This window comes from Anser cygnoides, chromosome 1, assembly GCF_040182565.1.
Source record: "Anser cygnoides isolate HZ-2024a breed goose chromosome 1, Taihu_goose_T2T_genome, whole genome shotgun sequence".
Classification (NCBI taxonomy): Eukaryota; Metazoa; Chordata; class Aves; order Anseriformes; family Anatidae; genus Anser; species Anser cygnoides.
Window position 1 is genome coordinate 14,267,101 of NC_089873.1, and position 24,564 is coordinate 14,291,664.

A 24,564-nucleotide genomic window follows, 5' to 3' on the forward strand; every position below is an offset into this window, starting at 1 on the left:
TTCTTTGGTGACTTTAATAGATTTTTCCTAAATTCACAATAGTAACAAAACATTCACCACTGCCACAAACTGCTGATTTATATGCCAAATAATAGGGTAGAATAAATGCCACTTAGGGCCAGATCTGGCTACTTTATTCACACAAACAACTGCATTGATTTAAATAGGATCAATCAAGTCAGCAGGATTCTCCCAGGCGATGTCTGCGTTAGCAGGAGGAGCGGCGCTGCAGGGCGAAGCAGCCTGTGCTCGGGGCCCAGAGCCCGCACCGGCGGCGTGGTACAGGGAGGTCGTTATTTCAGCTGAGCTCCTGCCTGGCCCCATGGCTGCCAATTATTGGCTGGAACAAGCACAGTCAATGGGAAATTCACCTCAGAAATGTTCTCCTGATCCCAGCCAAAACATGAGTGCAGGCACATCCCTGGGTGGCCCCGAGCCCAGCAGTATTGCGTGTGTGTTGCAATGGCTTACCTAGGAAAAGCAGTTGGGGACCAGTATTCCCAGTTCACCACCAACTGGCGGGTTGTTCCCATGACTGGACTTGCTCAGGAGATAGTCAGCAGCTGTATACACTTAACCTGCTTAAAAGCCTGTACTCTACGTGTATTTTGGGGTGCAGACTGATGCAGAAAGTAAGGCTCAGTGAGAGGTACATGCCTCGCTGAAAGATGCCAAGAAGGCACCAAAGGGAGGACAAGAGTTCTACATCTGAGCAAAGAAAAACATTATTAAGCAGTGAAGGACCAGAAATGATTCTTCCTATGGCTAGGTGATGCTTATGTATACGTGGAAGGGAAACAGTCCTAATTAAAAGGTTGTCAGGAGCATCTCCTGCTGAGAGAAGTTGTCTGGGGCTGGGAGTCCCCCAGGAGACTTGAAGGGGGAAACTGGCTCCACTTGCATATGTTTTGCTCTAACTGGGTGATAACTAAGCCTTCATCTCCACAGGGATGGCGATCCTCAACCAAGGCTCATGGGACAGGCAATAAGTGCCTGAGATCCCCTGGGCCTTCTTCACAGCATCTTGGGGGTGGGATTGCACGTCCCTTGGTGGCTGCACAGCCAGCGTGTCCCGGGGGCAGGAACAGGAGCAGGAATGTCCCCAGGTACCCTGGGGAAAGCTCGTGTGTCTGAGGCAAGGCAGAGTATGGGGAGGAGAGAAGTTTTCATCAGTGCATGCTTGAACAGGGTCTTTGGTTTTCCTAGGACTTCTCCGAGGTGTGCCAAATTGTTGTAATGCTGCTGACTTGTAACGACTGCCCCCCAGTCTGCACCAAACAGCCCTGGCTCCACCTGACCGGGATGTGCCAGAGGGAGGCAGGCAGCCAAGTGCAATTACATCCCTACAAATGCCTAACAGTTGCTCTTGAAATGCAGAAGGCGCAAACTAAAATAGGGGGAAAACTAAATTGCTGTCAATATCACTTATTGGCCAAGGTATTTTACCTCACTTTTGTTTTCCCAGCATTATAGAGAAGATAGCTGCTTTGCTTTATACATCAGTACTCAGCCAATGTGCATGTCCTTCAACATCTCTGTTCCATCTTTCGTTGCCTAAATAAAGGTAGGAGGCAAGCCAGTTCCTTCTTTTAGGAGACTGTCCAGTGCCAGTGCACGTGTAGTCACAGCTTCCAAGAAAGATAGAAATACAGCAATTTTTTTTAATTTTTTTTTTAATCTTACCGCTTACTGTGAAGCTTTAGAAAAGTTAATATTTTGATTGGTTTCACCAGGAACATGTCAGTAGTTTAATCAATGCATTTAGATACTTCCAGCTACTGTGTCTAATTTTACTGGTGCATTTTACATTTCTTCTACATTAGTCCCAGCAAGAAAATACATCTGATGCTATTTTGGCTACTTGTGGTTTATACATCAACTTCACTTCTGAATTCTTAAATTATTTTCCAAACAGTTTTTAGGTGATAGTGGAACCATTGATCTGTATTCTTAGTTAAGAAATGATTGCTTTAAGATACAAATTCTATTTTAGCATCTCCTTGGAGGCTTCCCTTCAGCAGCAGAAATTTAGCCCAATTGATTGCTCTGCCGCTCCCACAGGAGAGACTCTTCTCCTTCTTCCATGGTTGTTAGAGATTTTTAGCTGTTCAACAGTGTCATATTTAGATGTGCAAACACACATTTTTCTCTTGATATAAATCCTTCAGCTTCTGGGTGACCTTTTGTACCTTTCCTGATCAGACACAGGAGGTTTATGCACTTACGTAAAGTACCATAAACTCACAATAAATTGTGTGAGTAGGTGATAGAAGATACAGTCTTCTGAGGTCTGAAGTACCTTCAGGTTCCCCTGGGCTTCCTTGGGGCACCAAAGGTATAGGATCTCACTGGAGCAGACTTCCATGGGTGCATAATTAAAAACATAAACCACAGCCGCCCTTCAGATCTAAGCAATTAGGACGTCTTGTGCATATAAGCATTTGGTAGCCTGGGTTCTTTCAGATGGTACCAATGTTTTTGGAAGTATGATCAAAAATCATGAGCAATGTATCACCAAGATTCGGATATAGTATTTTATTACTCTTATATCTCATCTAGAAGAAATACTTCTGTAGATCTTTATTTACTGAGATGGTAACTAACATGGTTTTATTTTTAATCTAAATCATTGTTCTAATTTGTGCATTTTTATTATTATTTTACACTTTTATTCAACTTTTTTTGAAGAAGCAGGGTTAACGTAGTGCTTAAAGTTGTCCACTGATCAAAAGATGTTACCAAGATTTTTGATTCTGTAATGACAGATTTAAAAAAAAAAAAAAAAGGCAAGACTTTTTTAGATTACTTTGCTTTTTTTATGTATTTGTTTATGTTCTGTCACTATTTGTTCTCTGTTAATCCTAGTTTTTTCATCCACCTCCTTAATAACCTACTGAATCACTCCTGGCTTTCAGAAGGTTCCCTGTCTGGATAAACTGAGACAGAAATCCAAACAATTCACACTCTCTACACTGTAGCAAATAATGAGATTTATTATAAATTATACTACAATGTGTGAAATCTCATTTGATTATACCTTAACTATTCTGTTTTTCCCTCCCTACCTCACAGATGATGGAAATGCTTAAAACAAGTTAAGGTAGTGTGACACAGACTAATGTAAGTGTGAGCATGGCATCCAGGGGACAAGCTGTGAAGTGTTTGCGCGCTTCTGCCAAAATACATTGCATGGCTTTCTGCTGTTGTCTTGTGTTTCTGATGTTAGGCAGCATGTTCAGCAACATGTAAGTGTTCCATTTGATTTTTATATTCCCAGCTTTCGTTTTGTACAGTCTTAATAATTTGCCTTTTTCAGTAGCTTGTGGCAACTGCTTAGTGGCAAATCTGCAAGCTGTGTATGTTATTTTGAGTAGCGTTAAGAAGCCCCTACAAGGATCAGGGCTGCGTTGGATATGGCTCCTCAGAAACCTGCTGTAGAATTATTTGTCTGAAATTCAAATGGATCAGAAACAGTATCAACACTTCTCCTGTGCTTGTTGCTAAAAAGCAGCAGCTCCCCGTTTGTCTTTTCCAAAATTTAAGCCTGATACTTGTGCATCTGGCTGCTGCGTACAGCTCTGCTATGCACATCTGGGCCTTCGCCATGTGAATGCCTTTTCACCACTCTTCTGTTGTACAACATCTTACTTCATGTGACAGATGCCACGTTGGAATTAAAAATGCTATGTTTTCACAGTACTCTGTTAAAAAAAGACTACTATGAACAGAGAGAAATTATGGGTGCCCTATCCCTGGAAGTGCTCGAGGCCAGGCTGGATGGGGCTTTGGGCAGCCTGCTCTGGTGGGAGGTGTCCCTGCCCATGGCTGGCGGTTGGAACTGGGTGGTCTTTAAGGTCCCTTCCAACCCAAACCACGCTGTGATTCTGTGATTCTAAAGATGATATGATCCTGTGTTTACGTATTTATTTAATCTTACTGTTTATAACATTTATGAAGGTGACACCAATCGTAGTATCTTGAAACATATTTATCCACACGGGTGTCCTGGTGCTGTCTGATATTGAGAGGAAGAGCTCAGTTATTCCCTGCCTGGGTTCTGTTTGCCTGGGATTGCCACTCGTGTTTTAAGTGCACTGTATTTTTTTATCACGATCGAATATTGACCAGGTTGCCCCACAAGGTAGTGTCATCTCACTCCTGGAGATTCTCAGAACTTGACTGGACGTGGCCCTGAGCAACCTGCTCTAGTTGGATCTTCTTTGAACAGGAGATTGGACTGGATTGTCCTCCAGAAGTCCTTTCCTACTTAAATTTTTCAATGATTCTACAATTGCATGACTGCGTTGGTGAAGAGTAGAGTAAAGCTACCAAATAATTTTCACTGTGCTTTAAGTTATCATTTGAAGACAGATCACCAGAGGTCAATGCACCAGTCACTGTTCCACTTTTCTGAATAATAAAATGCTAGTTTTTACTCTCAGTATAACCACTTCAGATACTTGCAACCAAGCTACACGTAAAAATATTTGTTGTGTTTTCTTATCATGCCACAAAAACATCACTTTGTTGTACGCTATACATGTAATATGTATGGAGTTACAGCAGCTGTTGCGTAGGAGCAGAATGACTTATCAGAAGCATATCTACTTGCAAGTTATTGGAGCTATGCCAACTGACACTGACAGCTGTCTACGTGATGTTTTTACAGTTTTTCTCAATTTTGCCATGTAAGATCCCTACCTCTGTTCTTTAAGACACTAATGATTAATGCCAGAGCTGAGAAAATCCACCTGGTGAGCAAGGTCACCTTCTCTATTGTCAGTAACAAAGGAAAACACCAGGCTAACAAGGCTAAGGAAGTCCTAATTAACATCAGTGGTGAACTAAAAGCTACGGGAAAATAGAGCAGGCAAATTAAGACTCTACAGAGGTAAAATTATTTTTTGAAACCATTGCAAAAGAAGCCTGGAAGCTGTATTTTCAAATACGGTTAATGCTGGGGATGGGTTGCAGAAAAGCAAGGAATCAATAGCAGTTTTGTGATTTCAGCACCTCCCTCTCCCAGGTGAGCTCCTGCAAGCAGTCAGAGTCTCTGAGACTCAGCCGAGGCCCCGAGGCAGGAGCGCTGTAGACCCTTGTTACTACCTGCCAAAAAGTCACCGTGCTCCTTCTTCAGTTCTTCAAGTCTTGCTGCACTGTGCCACAATGACAGGAAATAGTCCATCCTCCTTAAAGCACCTAGTTAAGCATCTTTGCTCTCATTTTCTTCTCTAATCTATTCTTGGTCCAAAACTCAGATTACCCAAACTGGGCTAATTCCCCCCGGTTGCCACCTCCCTCCTCTCAGCTCTGAGAGCTAAGCACAGAAACAATTCCCTAAAGGTACTGTGAGCTACCACTGTTGGGGAGACTTTAGGACAAATCAGTCAAACTTGGCAGAGGTGACATTAGTGCAATTAGACTGCCTTGGGACAAGGAGCAGTCTGCGTGACCTCCTTAAGTCCTCTCCTGCTGCGTTTTTGCATGATCCTGTTATTTTAAATGATGTTAACAACTGCAGCCACAAAATTTAATCACCATTTTAAATGGTGTGCACATTAAGTGCCTGACTCCAGGACACAAATTCATCAGTAGGAGAGGGCGGACCTGCAGAACCGCCGCAGGCTGTTGGATGTCACCGTCTCACCTGCGTGCATTCACACGTGGGTGCAAGTCCACCACACACTGCTTCTGCCTCTCAGCATGAAAAAAGGACAATGCCACGTAGCCAGCCAGCTTCAGCAGTTTCCACAGAGCCAGCCGTCATGTCCAAAGGCCATCTGCTGAGCCTTTGTGCAAAGTCATTAATTTGTTAATTACTGTTCTTGAGAACAAGGAGTATAAGCTATCTGCACATAGTGCCTGGGTGAAAACCTTGTGGTAATCAGGCTTGTAGTGACCAGTGTATCTCCCTTTTTTTGGTGTTTTCAGCTTAGAATCCCCAAGTCCCACTGGGTTGTGCTCTCTGCAAACCTGGTTGTCTTGGCTGGTTTCCTCTTCAAGCACCAGAGCGTCCATCCTTCACCAAGTGCTCAACACAGCCACCTTCTCCAGTTATATCATCCTGAGCAAATGACAGGAGTAGATTTTCTTTATTGCCTACAGCACAGTTTTACCCCTCACGTGAAGGCTAGCTCCTCAAAAAGTCATTCCCAGACTGCCATCATCGATCAGAATGGCCCCACACGATTTCATTCAACCTTTGGCCATAGGCAGCTCTGACCATGTCAGGTTAGGACCATGTCTGGTTTTCAGCATCCCCCCCCATGTGGCTTCTCTCCACAGTCTTTCAGTAACACTAACACATGTCTTGGGATTTCCCACAACACTTCCCAGGCTTCCCAGGCAGGGTCACATCTCCTCGCAGTGAATCTGTCAACACCACTGCTGCCTTCCCCAACAGCAACACTAAGCAATAGCCAGTGCTCTCCAAAATGATGAGGCTGCCCTGCTCTCTTCCTACTGCTTGGTTTCCTCTGTTCCATGTGCTTAGATATTCTCTGCAGCATGGAGCTAGGCTTGCCCCAAGCAGGTTATTTCTTGTGTCATGCCCTAACCCTGGCAGTCCTTTCCTAGTTGATATTTATGCTGGTCGCTGCCAGCAAGGTCTCCTGTCCCCACAAAGTCTTCTGTCCCAAAATTTCCACTTGACCCATCCTGTCATGTTCACTCAAGCTGCTGCTGCCATGCCACCTTTGGAGCTCTGGGATCCATCCACAAAAACAAAAACAAACCAAAACGAAACAAAAAGTAACACACCATGCCCTGATCTGCCTTTTTCAGCCATGTGCTGCACCCTCCAGCATTGCTAGTTTTGTATGAGCTCAAAGTCTTGTTACTCAGGGAGTAAACAAGAGTACATGAGTACTGCTGGAACAGTGCACAGGCACAGCTCCCCTTTTTCTGATGCTCATATTCCTCACAATTTAAAAGAATGCTGCTCTTTAAGAGGAAGCAAAACTAGGCTCTACGCATTCGTTTTTGAAAGCTGTTGCGCGTAAAGCAAGCAGCGCAGTCCTGGACAGTGCCTGTAGCATATTAATATGGCTTCAAGGGACCTGAAAGAGCTTTACATAAATGGGGATGAGAGAAAGGCTGGACGCAGCCCAGCAAAGCACATTCTTTCCTGGAAGGGCGTAAGGAGCCCTAGCGAATTCAGCAGGATGATCCATGGGCTGAGAGCTGTGCTCCCATCTAAGTGGTTTGCTGGCTGAGCGCCACAGACCAGCTTGCTCCCAAAAGCCCATGGGACAGCTGGGAAAGCAAAATCTGCCCAGTGGAATACCAACACCTCCCTTGCCCAAAGGCTTATCCTGCTTCCTGATGTGTGTACATTGCAGGGTCTTTATCAATGACGGTGTAAAGCTCAGCTGACCTCAAACCTTCCTTCCCACAGCAGAGCAAATCTATAATTAGGTCTGCCCAACCTTTCTGCATCATTAATCCCCAAAATACCAACCTTTTCCTATGGCCAATGGCCACAAGACAGACCATTATGATCTGAAGCAGGGCAAAGATCTTGGTGTAGTTCATAGACAGGGGCAGGGCCCTGTCCCACACTCACCATGGAAGAAGCTTGGCTGGTCAACCCAACATGGTCTGTCTGTGCTAGTGTCTGTCTTGCCACGGGGTCTCCTATGTCAGGTGGACACTGCCAGTCCTGCTGGAACCATGGTTGATGGGAACCAGGGCTGAAACACTCACCATATGTGGCCAGATGACAGAAGTTATCTGCTGTCACAGGCGTTGCATTTGCTGTGTATCGTTGGCCTGAAAACCCCTCCTTCCTAATAGTGAGTGATGTCCCCTCTCTGCATTGGGACTACCCAAAGAATTTGACAGGCAAGAGGCAAAGAAACCTTGACAGAGCATTAGCATCTTATCAAGCTGGCAATATATTAACCTGGCAAGTTATTATACATGAGGTAAGCTACAAGTGGATAATACTGTTGTACACACTGTTTTACCTGTCTTCCTGACAAATGGCTATTTTGAATTTCCTAGCTGTCCTGTGGGCTCATCTTTAAGAGTATTTTTTTAATCTTAAAATATATATTTCCTTAATGCCTTAATGGCAATCATGCTAGCACCATGAGACCTGAAGTGCTCCTCTTCTTAATCACAGCACTTTTAGAAGAAAATGATCCTCTGAAAGACTAGAAACAGAAACTCTATACTGCTGCCGATGGAACAGGGTGTTCTTTTCCCTTTCCAGACTTCTCTTCCATATCAAAATGTTCACTGGAAACCATACTTTCTGCTGTCGAGAACCATCTTCAGCAGACTTGGAGTGGTGTAAATTGTAATTAAAGGGTTATTCCCACCTCTAACCTCTGTGATGCATCTACAAAAATCGCAGAATGCAAGAATATTCCCTGCTCGATGAGATCTGTCGGTGAATTTGGTCCTCGCTAGGTGGAAACGTGGATGAAGGCAAGGAGAAGATATACCTCTGTAGCTCCTCCCTTCATCAACCAGTGAGAAAAGGCAGCACTTTTATTTTTTTTTCATTTTGATATTGGCACCGGACACACAGAGCACCACCATCTGGATGCCAAAGAAATGCAGAAAAAAGTAATTTCACTGAAATGAAGACATACAACTATCTTCAGCCTGTTATATATTAAGGGGAGTGCAGTCGTTCTCCAGAATGCCTGAAGCCAGCTCTGAAAGCAGAGCTCATATATTCTCAGAGGTGCTTGAGCTCAGATCAGCTTTGAGGGGGAGAAAATATTGCTTCCATCCAGTTCGTGCCAGAGGAGATCTCAACAAGTAAATCAAAGGACACTAGAGACAAATCTTTGATAAAAGCATATCAAAACTTTGCTTAATTTGTTTGCACTGCTGTTGTAAAGCAGACTCACTGGAGACAATATGATCTACAAATGGAATTTGTTACTAAATCAGGACATGACTTACAGGAAGGATAAGTAATGATTTCATCTAAGTCATTACATCTCCCTATCAATAGCACATCTCTGTAGGGAGTGCACTCACCCCTGGCTGAATATTTTATATGATCTCTGTAGGACAAACCTGAGAGGCCTGACTTCAGGCCATGATAAACCCAACCATCCAAAAATCAGTGGGTCAGATGGTCCCTGGTAGAGAGAAGACGCGCACAATGTGTACAATCAATGGTATGTGCAATATCCAGCACATAATCCCTTCAGTCTGTAAAATTTGCTTCTGCCCAGACACATGAGAAAGTAGCACTTGCTAAGAGAGCAGAGAAAGGATGTGGGTCCCCTGTTTACGTGCATGCTCATGGGCCCTGCAATGTCCAACTCTGACTCGTCCTAGGCACGTGCTCATGGGATTGGTGAGCACTGCAGGATGGACCAAGTGAGTACACTTCACATGGTGCATGGATCTGCACAGGTGCACCTCTGACCTGCTAAACTTTTGGGGCAAACATCCAAAATCCTCAAATGCTGCTGAGTCAACATTTCTGAACAGAGAAAGAGTACATGTACATGGCGGGGCTACAGCGGGTTAAAAATGTGGATGTTGGATAGCTTTTCAGAGATACCACTAAAAAATCTTCCAGCCTGACTTCTCCCTGTACACCCCATTTCTGTCTTTCATGCCGTCAAAGTCTATTTTGTGCTCTTCTTCCTTCACCTCTTTTGATGCAGCTGTTGTCCACCATCTTCCTAAATCCTCTGCCTTAGCAATGTCAACTTCTGGACAATTCCTTGAGTCCCACAGAGTCTTCTGTGTTTCTTTTTTAAAAATACCTCCCCCCCGCCCCCTCACCCTCCAGGACCATTAAGTCACAGATTCACAGATTCACAGATTTCTCTAGGTTGGAAGAGACCTCAAGATCATCGAGTCCAACCTCCGACCTAACACTAAGTACTCCACTAAACCATATCCCTAAGCTCTACATCTAAACGTCTTTTAAAGACCTCCAGGGATGGTGACTCCACCACCTCCCTGGGCAGCCCGTTCCAATGCTTAATAACCCTTTCGGTAAAGAAGTACTTCCTAACATCCAACCTAAAACTCCCCTGTCGCAACTTTAGCCCATTCCCCCTCGTCCTGTCACTAGGCACGTGGGAGAATAGACCAACCCCCACCTCTCTACAGCCTCCTTTCAGGTAACTGTAGAGAGCGATGAGGTCGCCCCTGAGCCTCCTCTTCTCCAGGCTGAACAAGCCCAGCTCCCTCAGCCGCTCCTCGTAAGACTTGTTCTCCAGACCCCTCACCAGCTTGGTCGCCCTTCTCTGGACTCGCTCGAGCACGTCCATGTCCTTCCTGTAGCGAGGGGCCCAAAACTGAACACAGTACTCGAGGTGCGGCCTCACCAGAGCCGAGTACAGGGGCACAATCACTTCCCTCGACCTGCTGGCCACACTGCTTCTTATACAGGCCAGGATGCCGTTGGCCTTCTTGGCCACCTGAGCACACTGCTGGCTCATATTCAGCCGACTATCAACCAGTACTCCCAGGTCCTTCTCTGCCAGGCAGCTTTCCAACCACTCATCTCCCAGCCTGTAGCTCTGCTTGGGGTTGTTGCAGCCCAGGTGCAGGACCCGGCACTTGGCCTTGTTGAACTTCATGCAGTTGACCTCAGCCCATCGCTCCAGCCTATCCAGATCTTCCTGCAGAGCCTTCCTGCCCTCGAGCAGATCGACACACGCACTTAGTTTGGTGTCATCTGCAAACTTACTGAGGGTGCACTGGACGCCCTCATCCAGATCATCGATAAAGATATTAAAGAGGACCGGCCCCAGTACCGAGCCCTGGGGGACTCCACTAGTGACCGGCCTCCAACCAGATTTGACTCCATTCACCACAACTCTCTGGGCCCGGCCATCCAGCCAGTTTCTAACCCAGCGAAGCGTACGCCAGTCCAAGCCCCGAGCAGCCAGTTTCTTGAGGAGAATGTTGTGGGGAACGGTGTCAAAAGCCTTACTGAGGTCAAGGTAGACCACGTCCACAGCCTTTGTGTCAAATGTTTTTATTTAATTATGCAGCTGTAACTAAAACTGACCCCCTTATCTTACCTCACATGCCTATCCTGTTTGATTGTAGTTGGGAAAACTATCATCTTCTGCATCCAGGCAGCACAGGACCGCAGCACAATTTCCAGCATTATCACCATCTCCTCTCCAGACCGATGCTGTCATTTAATCCTGATGAAATTCCCTCTGCGGTGTCACACAAAAATATCCGTTATTATTTGTTCCCTCAGTAAGGCCCTGGTAGCTTCATCCTCAGTCTCTGTGACCTTCTCTGTTCTGGCCCTCTTGATGTTCACCTTGTCTTCCCTCAAAATGTCACAGCTAAAATTGATTCCTTGCTTCAGTTCCCCAACAAACCACGCTAAATCCTTCCATTTCTTCACCTTCATCCTCTTTGTCAAGTTCATGTTCCAATCTGTCAAAGTTTCCATAAAACCACTCTTGTGGGTTTGCTGGGTGACTCCTCCTTTACTCCAGGCCACCCATTTCTCCTTCCTCTGCAGGGTGCCTCCTACTCCCACCTGAGGCCTACTGCAACACAGAACATCCTCCCCCAGTGCCACCTTCAGTGACCTTCAAACCATACCAATCTTCAAGTTTTCCACAGGTGTGAGCCATGTTCAGGAAATCACACTTATCTATGTCATTTTTAAGTCATTCTTTTGTCTTCCACTTTCTCCCGCCTCTTGCATTGAGGTGTAGCCTTCTGATGAGACACATGCAATAGCTCTCTGGCTCTGTAGTCTTCCATGGAGGCAACATATGTCTGGGGTGGCAGGAGGAGAAATCACTGCCTTGCTCCTGCCCAAGTTAGCATTGAGTTTACTTCAAAGTAAGCCAGAGTCGATCTTCATCTGCCACTAGTTTCTGTAGCAGAAGACCTAAGCTTATCCTGAGTTGAAAACCTCCTTTTTTTGGGAGACACCCAGCCGCAGCATGGTTCCTGCCTCCATTATAAATTATTAGGAATGGAGGGTATTTTAAATGCCTATAAAATACCTGGTATTATATTTATATTTATATTATATTATATTATATTATATTATATTATATTATATTATATTATATATTATAATAAGGGAAAAAAACCCTCTGGAAAATGAAAATGAATTTATGAATGACATTTTAAACAGAAAAATGTGTCAGAATGTCTATGTCCAGAACTTGTTTTGTTTTTTTTTCCTGGGGGAATTAAAAAGGAAAGTGACAGTGTAACCATACGATACTATCTGAGTAGACTCTGTCAGAGAGCTCTACATACTACCCACCATCTAGAGGACATTCACTCTATAAGTATCTCCACCTTGTATATGGTGTTTGAGCTGGAATATGAAGCTTAAAAATATTTTCTGTAAGCTACATCATTTTACCTGAGCATCTTGTTTCAGCTCTGTGATTTACTAAAAAAAAAAAAAATTGCCTGATGGCAGCTGCCTCTGACATACTTTATATTACGAAGTAAATTTTCAGACTCCTTAAAGACAGTGTTCATGACAGATTAGAAAGATCAGAGATGCCACAAAGATTTCTAAGTAACAAGAATTAATTGTGATTAAATGGATCGCTGTAGAGATTAGATTTCACAATTACATATCAAAATTAATAAACAAAAAAGAGTACACCTATTTTATACTGATGACTTAAGGAAACATGAACAAGAGTAATTTATTCAAGTCTATGCCCCACAATGATTATTGCAGGTGGCTGGCAATTTTGTGCACCTTGCATAAGACTGCAAGACTTGAAGGGTTAAGTTTTTAGAGCCGGGATATGTAGACTTTATTTATTTATTTATTTATTCATGTTTCCTCAATGATGAAGATATTGCAGAAACTACATCCAAAATTGGAGTGTTTGAACAGGCTAATCCCGTTTGGCCAATATCAGCCGTGATGGACATTATGTCCTGCAGCAAAAACTGTCAAATCATTTGTAATAGGTTTTCAATGTTGCCAAATATGTGCAAGTCATAACTTAACAGCAATGCTTGTACATTCTAAGTCTAATTAACTATAGCTTGTATAAAATATTATGATGCTCCATTCACATGCTTAGAATTCAATTAATTTGTAGTTTACATGCCCCTAATAATAAATCTCTCTCCATAGTCTTGATCCAGAGACTTATAAAAGTGCACAGCTTTTCATCAGCTTTAAAGACAACTCTATCACTGACAGTGGTAAAGTTTATTGAGTCCCACAAAGACTGCCCCCTTCCCATAACCTTTGAAAAGCACATTGTGTGAAAGGCAACAGGCAGTATTTATAGACTACCCACAAGAGCAAAGCACAGGCCATTCAGGCTTCCTTGAAAACCCTAAGAACCAGGCAGTAATTCTTGCCAGTGCTGGCCTGGGGATTTATATTAACACAGTAAATGGGCGATGTCACTTCTCTAGTGGAAAATCATCCAGTTTGGCTAAACACACTTCACCCTAGTAATGCTTGGAGCGTGACAGTCTCTTCTTACTACCTGTTGGGATAGGAGCTCCATTAGAGCATCCCAAAGACTTATTCCAGCTTCTTTTCAGAAGCAGGAAGCTCAGTCAGTCAAATATGGGTTGATTTTTTTTGTCTGATAGACACATCCTGGAAAAAAAAATAAATCAATATTTTGCGGACAGGAATAAAAAAAATAAACAGGGTTCATATATTCTTTTGGCAGGATTTGCTAAGCACTGTGCCATTATAGAATAGTATAGTCATGTTTCTTACTAAGGATAGCATCTGTCTGGAGGAATCCAATCAGTTAACTTAGCCATTTAACTAGCTAATCAGAAATCCTCATGTTCTTATTTTTCCTCACCACCAGCGATATTACCAGAAGGTGCAGAAATTGTGCTTGCCATAACTGTTTCCATGACCTGCAGAAACATCTCCCTTTCTGCTTTAGCCTGGGGCTCACACAAAAACTCTGTAAATCATGCTGTTGGGATTGAGGGGCCAGACTTTTTTATTTCATTTTTTTTAATCTGAAACCGCATGCAGCACTTGAAAAATTAATGACTGACTGGGTGAATGGTTCCTGCTGAGGAGTAAGAAGTTCAGTCAATGCTAATCCGCCCTCAGGAGAGGAAGGTGGTTTGGTGGTTGACACCAGGCCTTGGGCTGTGGGTTGAGGCCAGGCAGGCAGCAACACCCTGTTCAACCTGGACTTCACTGTCCCATATTTCCCCCTCTGAGACTGTATGTGCAAAAAGGGTTCACAAAAAAACTGAATATATTCATGGAAGAAATCCAAGCAGATTTCTTCCATTCAACGACTTCGAGGTGTCTCCACAAGTCCAAGGGGCAAGCAGTTATATGGCACAATATTCTGTGGAACCATCCCCAGAGATTTCCCTGTTCCTCTGCTCTGCCCTAGGCATCCGCTGCTGGCCACTGCCAGAATAAAAAGGTACGGGCAGGGCCTCTGACCTGACCTCAGATGTAAAACGGGAAAACTTTTTTCCCAGCTGCCCAGCGAACGCCCACTCCCCAGGGAGCAGTGCTGGCTGTGGCTGCTCTCCTTCTGCCTTGGCCCCTCACATGCCCGCATGCTCCCACTGACCCACCGCTCATATCATCTCACTAACACCCACCACGGACATCCCAGCAGGGAGCTGGAGCCCACAGGAGCACTGGTTCATCAGAACAGCCTTAGTTCAAACGCCCAGCCCAGGCCACTCCTGCTTCCAGCACTGTGTCAGGTCTGGCCTGTGCAGCAGAGATCTGTTTTACGGATGTACACAACAGCCAGATTTATTTCTGTCTTTTGCCGGAGTGAGGAAATATATGAGGCGATACAACAAACAGTCTCCGTCAAGGCTACGGGAGGAAAGGCTGTAAGTTTCTATCTCAGCCACAGCTCCATCAGAAAGCAGGACGTTTCGAAGCACGACACGTAACCACTTAATAAAACCAACCTGGGCCCACGGGGAACCAGCAGGATTTACAGGCGTTGTGCTGGAAAAGACAATCCAGCCCTGGCAGTCAGCACAGCACAGTTAGCAAACACACACAATAGTTAACATTTTGAGGCTGTTTTAGATTCATTTGTGTATCTCGATAGATGACATTTCCAAGACATTACAAGTCTCCGCTGAGTTGGACCTATTATTAATTGTGAACAAGCAGCTGAACTTCGAAAAATCTTTGCATGATGGAGAAATAAAGAAGCGAGGTTCCCAGAGTCATTTATGCAGAAGGTTATTCCCTGAGGCTTTTTATCAGCCTTCCAGTCCGTCCAGCCAGAGACCAAAGCCTTGTGCTGCTACTGCACAAAATGGATCTGGAGACCTACCTTTGCCTTGATGGGGGATCAGCTCCCTGCTCTTTGCCCGAGTCCATTTTCTCACCCATTTCAGTCACTGCAGCTAAGTGTGGCTGGGATTTTTTTTATCCTGGGTGATGGTCCCTGCAGGTACAAGCTCATCTGGGGCTGCTGTTCCTCACTGGCCCCCAGGCTGCCTGGCTCCAGCTGTGGGGACACCATCCACTCTATTCCCTGAAGGTGCTCCAGCAAGCACAGTCCCAATCCTGCAGAGTGGTGGACACTGCCCCTGCTCCCAGGCACCCTACAGATGGGACAGATGTCAGGCAGTGGGATAAATGGAGGACTTTCGCTTGAACCACTGCTGTAAGGTAGGAGTTGGACAGGGGGGTTCACCAGACTCATATCTGGAGCAACAGCTCCAGAAATTCAGGTAGAGGATGTTAGGGGCTGCTGGAACAGGTCCTGAGGAACACCGGTGAATAAGTAGTGCCTCTGAGAGCCCTGCAGACAGTACAGTGTAGGGCATGTCCTGATGGCCACACGCAGAAACAACCTGTGCCATCAGATCCCTCCCAAAAAACTGCTGAGGACAGATTCTCCTCCTTGCTTGCCCAGCTCCTCACCACGAGGAGCACAGGGAAAGTCCAGAGGGGCTTAAAGCTGCTGCTACCCGGAATCAGAAGGCAGGGAGGAATCGCTAAACAGTTGTTTCAGCATCTGAGGCATCTGCTTGGGTTTCTTAGCAACCCTGGGAAAAGAAGCCACCTGAGATGTGAGCTGTCTGGTCAAACCCTGCAGGCCAGGCTGAGGCTCCTCCTGCGCGTCGGTGGCACGGCACGGCACAGCACGGCACGACCACGAGCCAATCCAGCCTGCGAGCCAGAAGCGAGCCCAGTGGCTAGGAGTGGGCACAGCCGGGTGTCCTCCCTCTGATGGCATGGGGGATGGCTGCAGCGTCCTTGGAAGGCTTGCTGCTCGGCAGTCACTGCTCCTGAGTGCATGGAAAGCTGCTTACGGCTGTTTTCTCAGTGATTGGCAGTGTCAGTCCCATTCCCTTGAGTGCATCCACAGAGAAAAAGGGCTGGTTTTTGCCAAATGGTTTCGGATCTCGTGTGTTCTGGAGCAGGTTTAGGCACTGGTTCAGGGTTTGTGTGAGCCTGTGTCCTGGAGCGGCCATTTCATTGTTTTCCTTGTCTCAGGGACAGTGCTTAAATCATTTAAATTTATGCCTGGTACTGACATCCTGGCCGTGCTCATTGCTAATAGCTTATTTCCATCCATACGAACACTATCTCACTCATTCAGATATAAGTATGAGGATGCTGACCTGCAGTTAATCCTACACATCCCTGACTTTTAATTTAATGACTATTAAATATTAATGGGAGCAGAGAGTGGAAGTCAGATCACCTTTTCAACAGCTTAGTGCCCCTGTCACCAGGCTACAATGTCATCCTTGATCTCACTTTTTTATTCCCTTTCTCCAAGTTTCACTTACGGGACAGGGAAAGCTGCATTTTACAGAACTTTATGGGCTTTGCAGTTGAGCAGCTAGGGCAAGGATTAGAGCTGAACTAGGATCTCCCAGCTCCTGGTGGATGTTAAAACCACCATGATGCTGGATAAAAAGTGGGTTGTTTTGTCCAAATCCCCAGAAATATACGGGGGCGATACGCCCCAGCTGTGCTAGAGGGTAGGAGAGCACACACAAATACAGGCACCCATGACTTAGACCCCACCACTGATGCTGTGCAGAAAATAATTCTGTATTCAAGGAGAGATGTGGTGGGTGTTCCCAGCCTGCTGGGAATAGGCGTGAATACTCCCTTCTAGGGGAGAGGACAGGACATTGCCGTCTCAGCTGCCAGGATGAGGATTGCAATGTCTTGATTCTCACAGGAAGCACCCTCATTTCTTCTGGTCATGCTTCAAAAACAGAAAGTCTTGTCCCACGTGTGACTATCCAGAGAAAAATTGCATTTTCAAGCCTCCAAGCCTTGGAGTGCATTGGAATCTGTTCCTCTGCCTCTTCCCATCCCTTTTTCTCATGGTCTTCTCTTTTGCATCAGCCAGTTGTGGCTGCCTCCTCACAGCATATCTGGCTGCTGTAGGTGTTTGTCTGTGCTTAAATCTTTGGATCTTCAAATGATGATATTTTTCTGATTATAAAGCTAATGAGATAAAGCAGATCTCAATCAAAGCAGCTGGGCTTGAAGTGCATTAATACTTAATACTACCTTTTACAATTGTAATTATGACTTATTTACTTTTTTAATTGCTATCTGGTTTACTTATCTCTATGAGTATCATTTCTCAAGAGTATCTTCCTGACTATACTGTTTTATTTTTGCAGAAGAAATGCAGGCATTTAGTGAGATGGAAATTACTTCCTTATTATTTAAAATTAATTCAGCCCGTCAAAATGAGCTCATTGCCATGCACAGTGCTTCCTTTTTAATTCAGTCTCAGCCTTTCTAGCAATTGAAATTCTGTGCTGAGAAGATGTACATAGCAGGCTTTTTATACATATTAAACCCTACATATTAGGGGGATTAAGACTGCATATACATTTTAAAATGGGAATTACGAAACAAGTTTTGCAGCAGGGATAAAAGAATGTCAGTTCTCCGTCGCTCTTGTAAACTGCTTTGCTAGCCAGGAATGAAGCTGCAGGGATGTCTGATGGGAATACAAGAGGCTCTGTTGTCGGCTCCTGCAGGACTCCAAATTTTGCTAAATCAGGGCAAACATAGAGAAAATATTTACATATAAATAATTGGGATGCCAGTGCTCCCTGCTTTTTTCATCTTGGAATAAAAAAGAGAATGAAAAGCAGAAGAGGAGAGAGCAGCTTGAAACTTGTGATGGACATAGGAAGGGAAAACCTTAATAAGGAGAGAAAAGTGCCTGTCACCTGTGGAGGGAGCACAGCAAGCAAGGGGGGAAATGGAGGAAGGAGGGGCTCCCAAACATCCTCTGACAACTGGGGTGGCTGAGCTGAAGTGTGGGAAGGAGAAGGAAGAAAACGACCTTTGATCCTCCCCTGTCCCAGCAGGGACATCCTCCAGATGACCGTCCTCCAGACGTCAACACTTGCCTCTGTCAGACAGGGTCCTGCCTGAGCAAAGACATTTTTTGGGCCCACAGGAGTGTCTTCAGGACTCAGAATCAATTACATGCCAGGAGGGAAAGCAAAGCAAAGAAGAAAAGGTGTTTTTTAAGAAAAAAAACCTTGCTTTTGAGGGCACCTGAAAAGATTGCCATTCCAGTACTAAGAAGTTGAGCGTGGAAATTATTTTCCATTAAAAATAATAATAATGAAAAAAAAGCCATTTTAGGCATACCAGGAACAAAACATTTAGTGTGACTCCTGTCTTCAGGAAGGGCAAAGAGGAGGGCATGAGGAGCTATAGGCATAGCAGAGCTGTCTCAGTCACTGGGAGGTGATCTTAATAATCCTGGATCTGTTTCCAAACACAAAGGGCAGGAAGGTGATCGGGAGGAGTCAGCGTGGACTTACAAAGGGTAAATCATGCCTGACAAACCTGAAAACCTCATACAATGACATGACTGGCTCAGTGCACACAGGGAAATCAGTAGATGTTGTTTATCTTGACTTCAGCAGGGATTTTGACATGGCTTGCCTTTACATCCTGCTGGACAAACTGATGAAGTACAGGCCAGGTAAGGGGACAGTGAGGTGGTTTGAGATCTGGCTGAACTGCTGGGCTTAAAGGGCTGAGATCAGTGGCATGGTGTTAGCTGGAGGCCAGTCACTACCAGAGTACCCCAGGAGTTGATAATGGGGTCCATAAATACTGTTTAACATCTGCATTAGTGACCTGGATGATGGGGCAGGTATAAAACTGGGAGGAGTGGTTGGTGCACTAGAGGTTTGTCCTGCTATTCAGGGAGACCTTGACAGGCTGGAGGAATGGGTGGACGGGAGCCTCATGATGTTCTCCAAGGGGAAATGCCAAGTCCTGCACCCGGGAAGGAGCAACCCCGGGCACCAGGACAGGCTGGGGGCTGCCCAGCTGGAAACAGCTTGTCGGGGAAGGAGTCTCTGTCCTTGGAGATGCTGAAAAAGCTGGTGGAACACCACCCTGAGCAGCCTGCAGCAGCTGACCCTGCTCTGAGCAAGAGGGTTGGAGTAGATAGGCCCAGAGGTGCTGACTGGCCTCAGGTGTTTTGTGAGACAAGAGAACAGCAGGGACCTGGCAGATGCAAAATATGAATCTTCATTTAAGGATTTGCGATACAAGACCAGTACGGAAGAGTGCGCTGGAGCAGCCACAGAGGTGCAGTGGTGAGAGATTTCTCTGCCCCCACCTTCAGGGCCTTTTTTGTCCCACCAGCTGGGGCCTTTCCCCAGCAGCACATCTAAGGTGGGAAGCACACCTGGGCTCTTGCCTCCCCCTTTGCATTTTGTTTCAGGTGTTGGTGATTAGCTGAGGATCCTGGCACCTTGCTATTCTGGGGCGTTGAGTTTTGCACATTTAACACTAACGACTGTGAATCATCAGGAGCATTTTACGTATACAGTATCTGAGGTTAAACAAACTGTGTTTTAATATAAGCTATTTCATCTGTGAATTGTGAAATTATAGGAAAAAAAAAGACATTTTTCAGATAAAACAGTAATTTTTATTTTTTTTTCTAAAAGAAGAAAAGTCTGGTAACTCCAAAATATCATTTAATGAAGGATCCTAAATCTGCAAAGTTATTATTTTGGGATTTTGAACACTTAATAACGTTTTCTTGCACATTCCAATTTTATATCATTTTGAATTAAATTACAAGTAACATTAATTAATTTTCTTAATAATACCACTTATTTTGAAATTACAAGTATTTCCCTCACTATCTGTGAGGGAGCTGGTAACTTTAGGTACAGCACTCCCCTCTAGTGGGTAAAATCGGACCAGCCCGATTTTTCAGGACCCATGCATCCTGCTCATTAGCACCAGCTGTAAATGAAAGCTTTGCTTTTATCCCCAAACATCCTGAAGACTCAGAATTGTTGTTATCTTTTGATGGTTTGTGAGCAATTTATGGAATGTTATTTTAGTTGTGAATTATAACAGGGAGGAGAGAGGGGCACTTAAGAGGGGTGTGTGAGGCTTGGGTTCAGTTCCTACTCATGAATCTCAGTTCAGAGCAGTGATTCTCTACATGCCCTATAAATCCTCCTGCTAAAAGTGCCATCAGCAATAGCAAGTTTTGCTTAAAATGCTTTAATTCCACTAAAGCCTTTGGAAGACTTTGGAAGACTGGATTTTTATTTATTTATTTATTTATTTATTTTATTTTTGATCAAAAGGAGGCTAGGCAATTCATGAAGGTCAGGTCCACCAGACGTTACCTTCCAGCTGCAACTCCTGGCTCAGCAGGTCATCTAAACCCACTTCAAAATCCTTATGCATTGGCATTTTTCTGATTCAAAATTGCACCCTTGTAATATCCCCTTGTTCTGCAAGCGAGGAGCAGCGATGTGGAGACTAGAGGTTGTAGGAAGCCATTATGTTCAATATAATAAAAACACCCTCTCCCCTCTCTCCCCCCCCCCCCCCAAAAAAAAAAAAAAAAAAAGAAAACCAACACTCATCCACCCATTTGTTAAAATTGTGCTGTGATGCAGCTGTAAGGGAGGAATGTTTCTACCCATCCACCTGCCTCATCCCTTTTTTGTTTTTCTCTTATGTAATTATGGTCATGGTTTAAATTGAGTTAGAGGAGGATGTTGCACCGAGCTCTTCAACAGCTTCCTGAATTTTGTGACCCATCCCATCAATCTGCTGAAGTCAGAGCATCATCTCAGCTGGCACCACATGCACCGAGAGCAAGCCACAGATATATGCATGAGTCAATTTGTCTCTTAAAAATACTTCTTCCTGGCTGAAGCATAAATTGCCTTTACCCTAACATGCTTTATAATGAATTGTATTTGAAATATGTTTATTTTTAGCAAACAAATGCTAATGGGAGCCTGCCGTTAAAAATAGACAGTACAGTTGGCACAGAAATGAGGGCTGGGGAATCTTTCTTACCCTGTGCAGTGGAAATGCCCTCGCTGTAAGCTATCTGGGGAGAAAGCATGATGCCCCAATGAAAGATAGTTCCTCCAGCTGGGAAAACTGCAAACGGCATCTCCTCGAGTCCCCACTTGTCACGTGGCTTACAAACAGCCTCAGTGGTCCAGCGTCCCCAAGGGGCTGTCACATCTTCCATGGGGTCAGCGGGTGTAAGACAGGGACAGTGCCCAAAAGGCAACTGTACAGCCGAGGCCTCGCTGAGCATCCTGGTAGAGCCACTTTGAACATCTTGCAGCTGATACTCCTGCTTACACAGCCTGGTAGGGTGTTTGCCTCTTTTCACAACAGAAGACCGCCATGGACTCACGCAGTCAGTTGATCCCTACCTTATATTTTCTACCATTCCTTCTTCTGCCCATGCACATATCATTATTGACCTGTGTCCTATTTTTTAGGCCATTTCTCTAATTCATTTTGAATGTTAGATACTAATTCTGTCCTACAACACACTGGCAGCCCTTCTTAGATAACCACAGCCTGCAAATGGAAGAGGAGATCCACTATTCCATTATCCAAGTGGTTAATGAAAATATTTTAACCATATCAAACCTAAGATGGGCTTGCATGAAACTAACAAATGCAGTCTTTCAGCCAGAGAGCAAACTACTGATAACCACTTTAAGAATATGCTTTACCAACAAGTTTTGCATTTATTTTCACAGCAGTTTATCTGAACAGTGTTTCCTAAATGCTGTGCAAACACTTCTCATATTGTAGCCCCCCTGGTGAACACCAGAGACAAGACTTGAAGAGATGGTTCAAGTCACTTAGTAGACTGGCTTATGTAAATGGAAAATAGATAACCTTCCAAGCACACACATGCATCATCAGACAGTTTATCTAACATTTCTTTTACCCTTTCAATAGCCTCTTTTCTTTCCACCCATCATTGGTGGGGCTGATGAGATACAAGGCCTGGTCTTCTCTCCCTGTTTTAATTCCCAGGTGAAGTACTGTGAAAATGTCAGTTCTGTCAGTTGGAGAGCTGGGCGATCACCAACCACATGAAGTTTAACAAAAGCAAGTGCCGGGTCCTGCACCTGGGACGGGGCAACCCTGCCTATACTGTGCGATGAGACGCTGGAGAGCAGCCCCGCAGAGAGGGATCTGGGGTTGTGGTTGACAGCAAGCTGAATATGAGCCAACAGTGTGCCCTGGCAGCCAGTAAGGCCAACCGTATCCTGGGGTGCATCAAGCACGGCATCGCTAGTCAGTCGAGGGAAGTGATTGTCCCGCTCTACTCTGCGCTGGTGCTGCCTCACCTCGAGTACTGTGTGCAGTTCTGGGCACCACAGTACAAAAAGGACATTAAACTGTTGGAGAGTGTGCAGAGGAGGGCGACAAAGATGGTGAAGGGCCTAGAGGGGAAGACATATGAGGAGCGGCTGAGGTCACTGGGCCTGTTCAGCCTGGAGAAGAGGAGGCTGAGGGGGGACCTCATCGCAGTCTACAACTTCCTCGCGAGGGGGAGTGGAGAGGCAGGTGACCTGTTCTCCGTTATCACCAGTGACAGGACCCACGGGAACGGTGTTAAGCTGAGGCAGGGGAAGTTTAGGCTAGACATCAGGAAGAGGTTCTTCACCGAAAGGGTGGTTGCACACTGGAACAGGCTCCCCAGTGAAGCAGTCACTGCACCAAACCTGTCTGAGTTTAAGAGGAGGTTGGACTGTGCACTTAGTCACATGGTCTGAACTTTTGGGCAGACCTGTGCGGTGCCAGGAGTTGGGCTTGATGATCCTTATGGGTCCCTTCCAACTCGGGATATTCTATGATTCTATGATTCTGTGATTCTCTGGCTACACAAGGATGACATAAAACCACAGATACATACCCACAATATCTAGCTGCACCATCAAAATCACCCAGATGTGGCAAATGATGCCCAGAAGAAGCCCAGCTGCAAAGCTGTGTGTGAGTCCTGCTGCCAACCCTGGCCATGTCAGCACTGCCTTGCACGTGCTATTCCACAGTTCCATCACTCCTAGGGTTGGATCTGCCCTGAGAATAGTTTCTTGGTACATCATGAATGTCCCTCCCAAGTCACACAGGAGATATGTCCTTCAGCTTCCAGTAAAGCAGCCTAAAGTGCATTTCCTTGTCACTCCGTGCTTTTCTGCACCATCCATCCCGCCTGGAGCAGGGCTCCAGTTCAGCCTCCATGGTCTGGTGGGTTTCCCAGATGTGGGATTGTGAAGAGCAGGAATCTCCTCCTCAACAGCAGCAAAGACCATGGCGGACTCCAAGACTTCTTTTTTCAGAGCTGAATGTCTGCCAGTCCCCAGCAGGTCCTTGCATTCGGGATCTTATGACCCTGGATAATTTGCATTAAAAGCACATGGTTGTGCTGTTAGAAAGGGTGCTCACTGTGTTATAAAGGCTTCCTTTTAGGAGGGATGATGTTAACTTTCCTGTCAGAAGTTCTCAGTTATGAGCTGTGAAGAGCTTAGAAGTGCAGATGTGACACGGGTCTTCTTGTGCAGGCTCAGGTCAGGAGACAAGCAGCTGCTGCCACTTCACTGCACAAGCACTGCATTTTTTTCTGGCCCCCAGACTTGCACAAAACCTGCTCAAAAAGAGATTAGGAATCTTATTTTGAATATCATTTTCCAGAATTTTGCTTAAAGGCAGGTTCAAGTAGGGCAGCATCTCTTTTTAGCTGCCCCAACATTTTACGTACTGAGGTCTAGCCAACAAACATAGCCTTCATTTGGCCTGAAAGACCCTCTTTTCATGGAGGAACAGAGGAGAAAGACCACTCTGAATCTTTGCTGAAAGAAAATAATCTAAAAAGCCTGAAAATCATAAGGTTTATCAGGGAAATTCCAAAGCCCTGAAAAATATTCTAGCAACTATGATTTATATATTTCTTACATAATCAAGAGAAGGTACTTATCTTAGGGAGAAAGTCCCGGAGGGGATCCTTGATAGAGCTACAGTGTTTCTTATTATCAGATGGTCCTAAGAGTTGGGTTGACTCTACTGATTCCAAAAGGACCAAAAAGGTCCAGAAGGGTTTACAGAAGACAAACTGTAACAGAAAAATATGGCTGGGAGTCTAGATTTGAAGTACTGGTTTAAGAAAAGCAAAACTGAGTCCTTATTTACAGCTTTCCAATTCCCTGGAACCAAACCCAACACTTCTTAATTCCAGACTGCTGCCTAAAGCAGGTTCATAATAATCAGAATTCAGGAATCCTAATTAAAGAAGATGTACCCACAGTGACGTGTTTCATTAGGAGATAACA

The 24,564-nt window shown here is 45.0% G+C and overlaps 2 protein-coding genes across 8 annotated transcripts in view; one reads left to right on the forward strand and one right to left on the reverse strand.

Moving 5' to 3' along the window:
- Nucleotides 1-24,564, forward strand: part of LHFPL3 (LHFPL tetraspan subfamily member 3) — a 263,261-nt gene that overhangs the window by 223,495 nt on the left and 15,202 nt on the right. The window contains exon 3 of one of the 3 annotated variants that reach the window (XM_048068469.2): nt 3,073-3,100. The exons of 1 other annotated variant lie outside the window; for it this stretch is intronic. In XM_048068469.2, the coding sequence (XP_047924426.1) occupies nt 3,073-3,089 (17 nt within the window). In that variant the 3' untranslated portion in view covers nt 3,090-3,100. Of the gene's footprint in view, nt 1-3,072; nt 3,121-24,564 lie in introns of all 3 variants that reach the window. One more of the 3 variants, XM_048068468.2, reaches the window with a different exon arrangement.
- The window catches only part of LOC125183312 (protein ALEX-like), a 150,112-nt gene that overhangs the window by 55,911 nt on the left and 69,637 nt on the right, over nt 1-24,564 (reverse strand). The window lies entirely within an intron of this gene.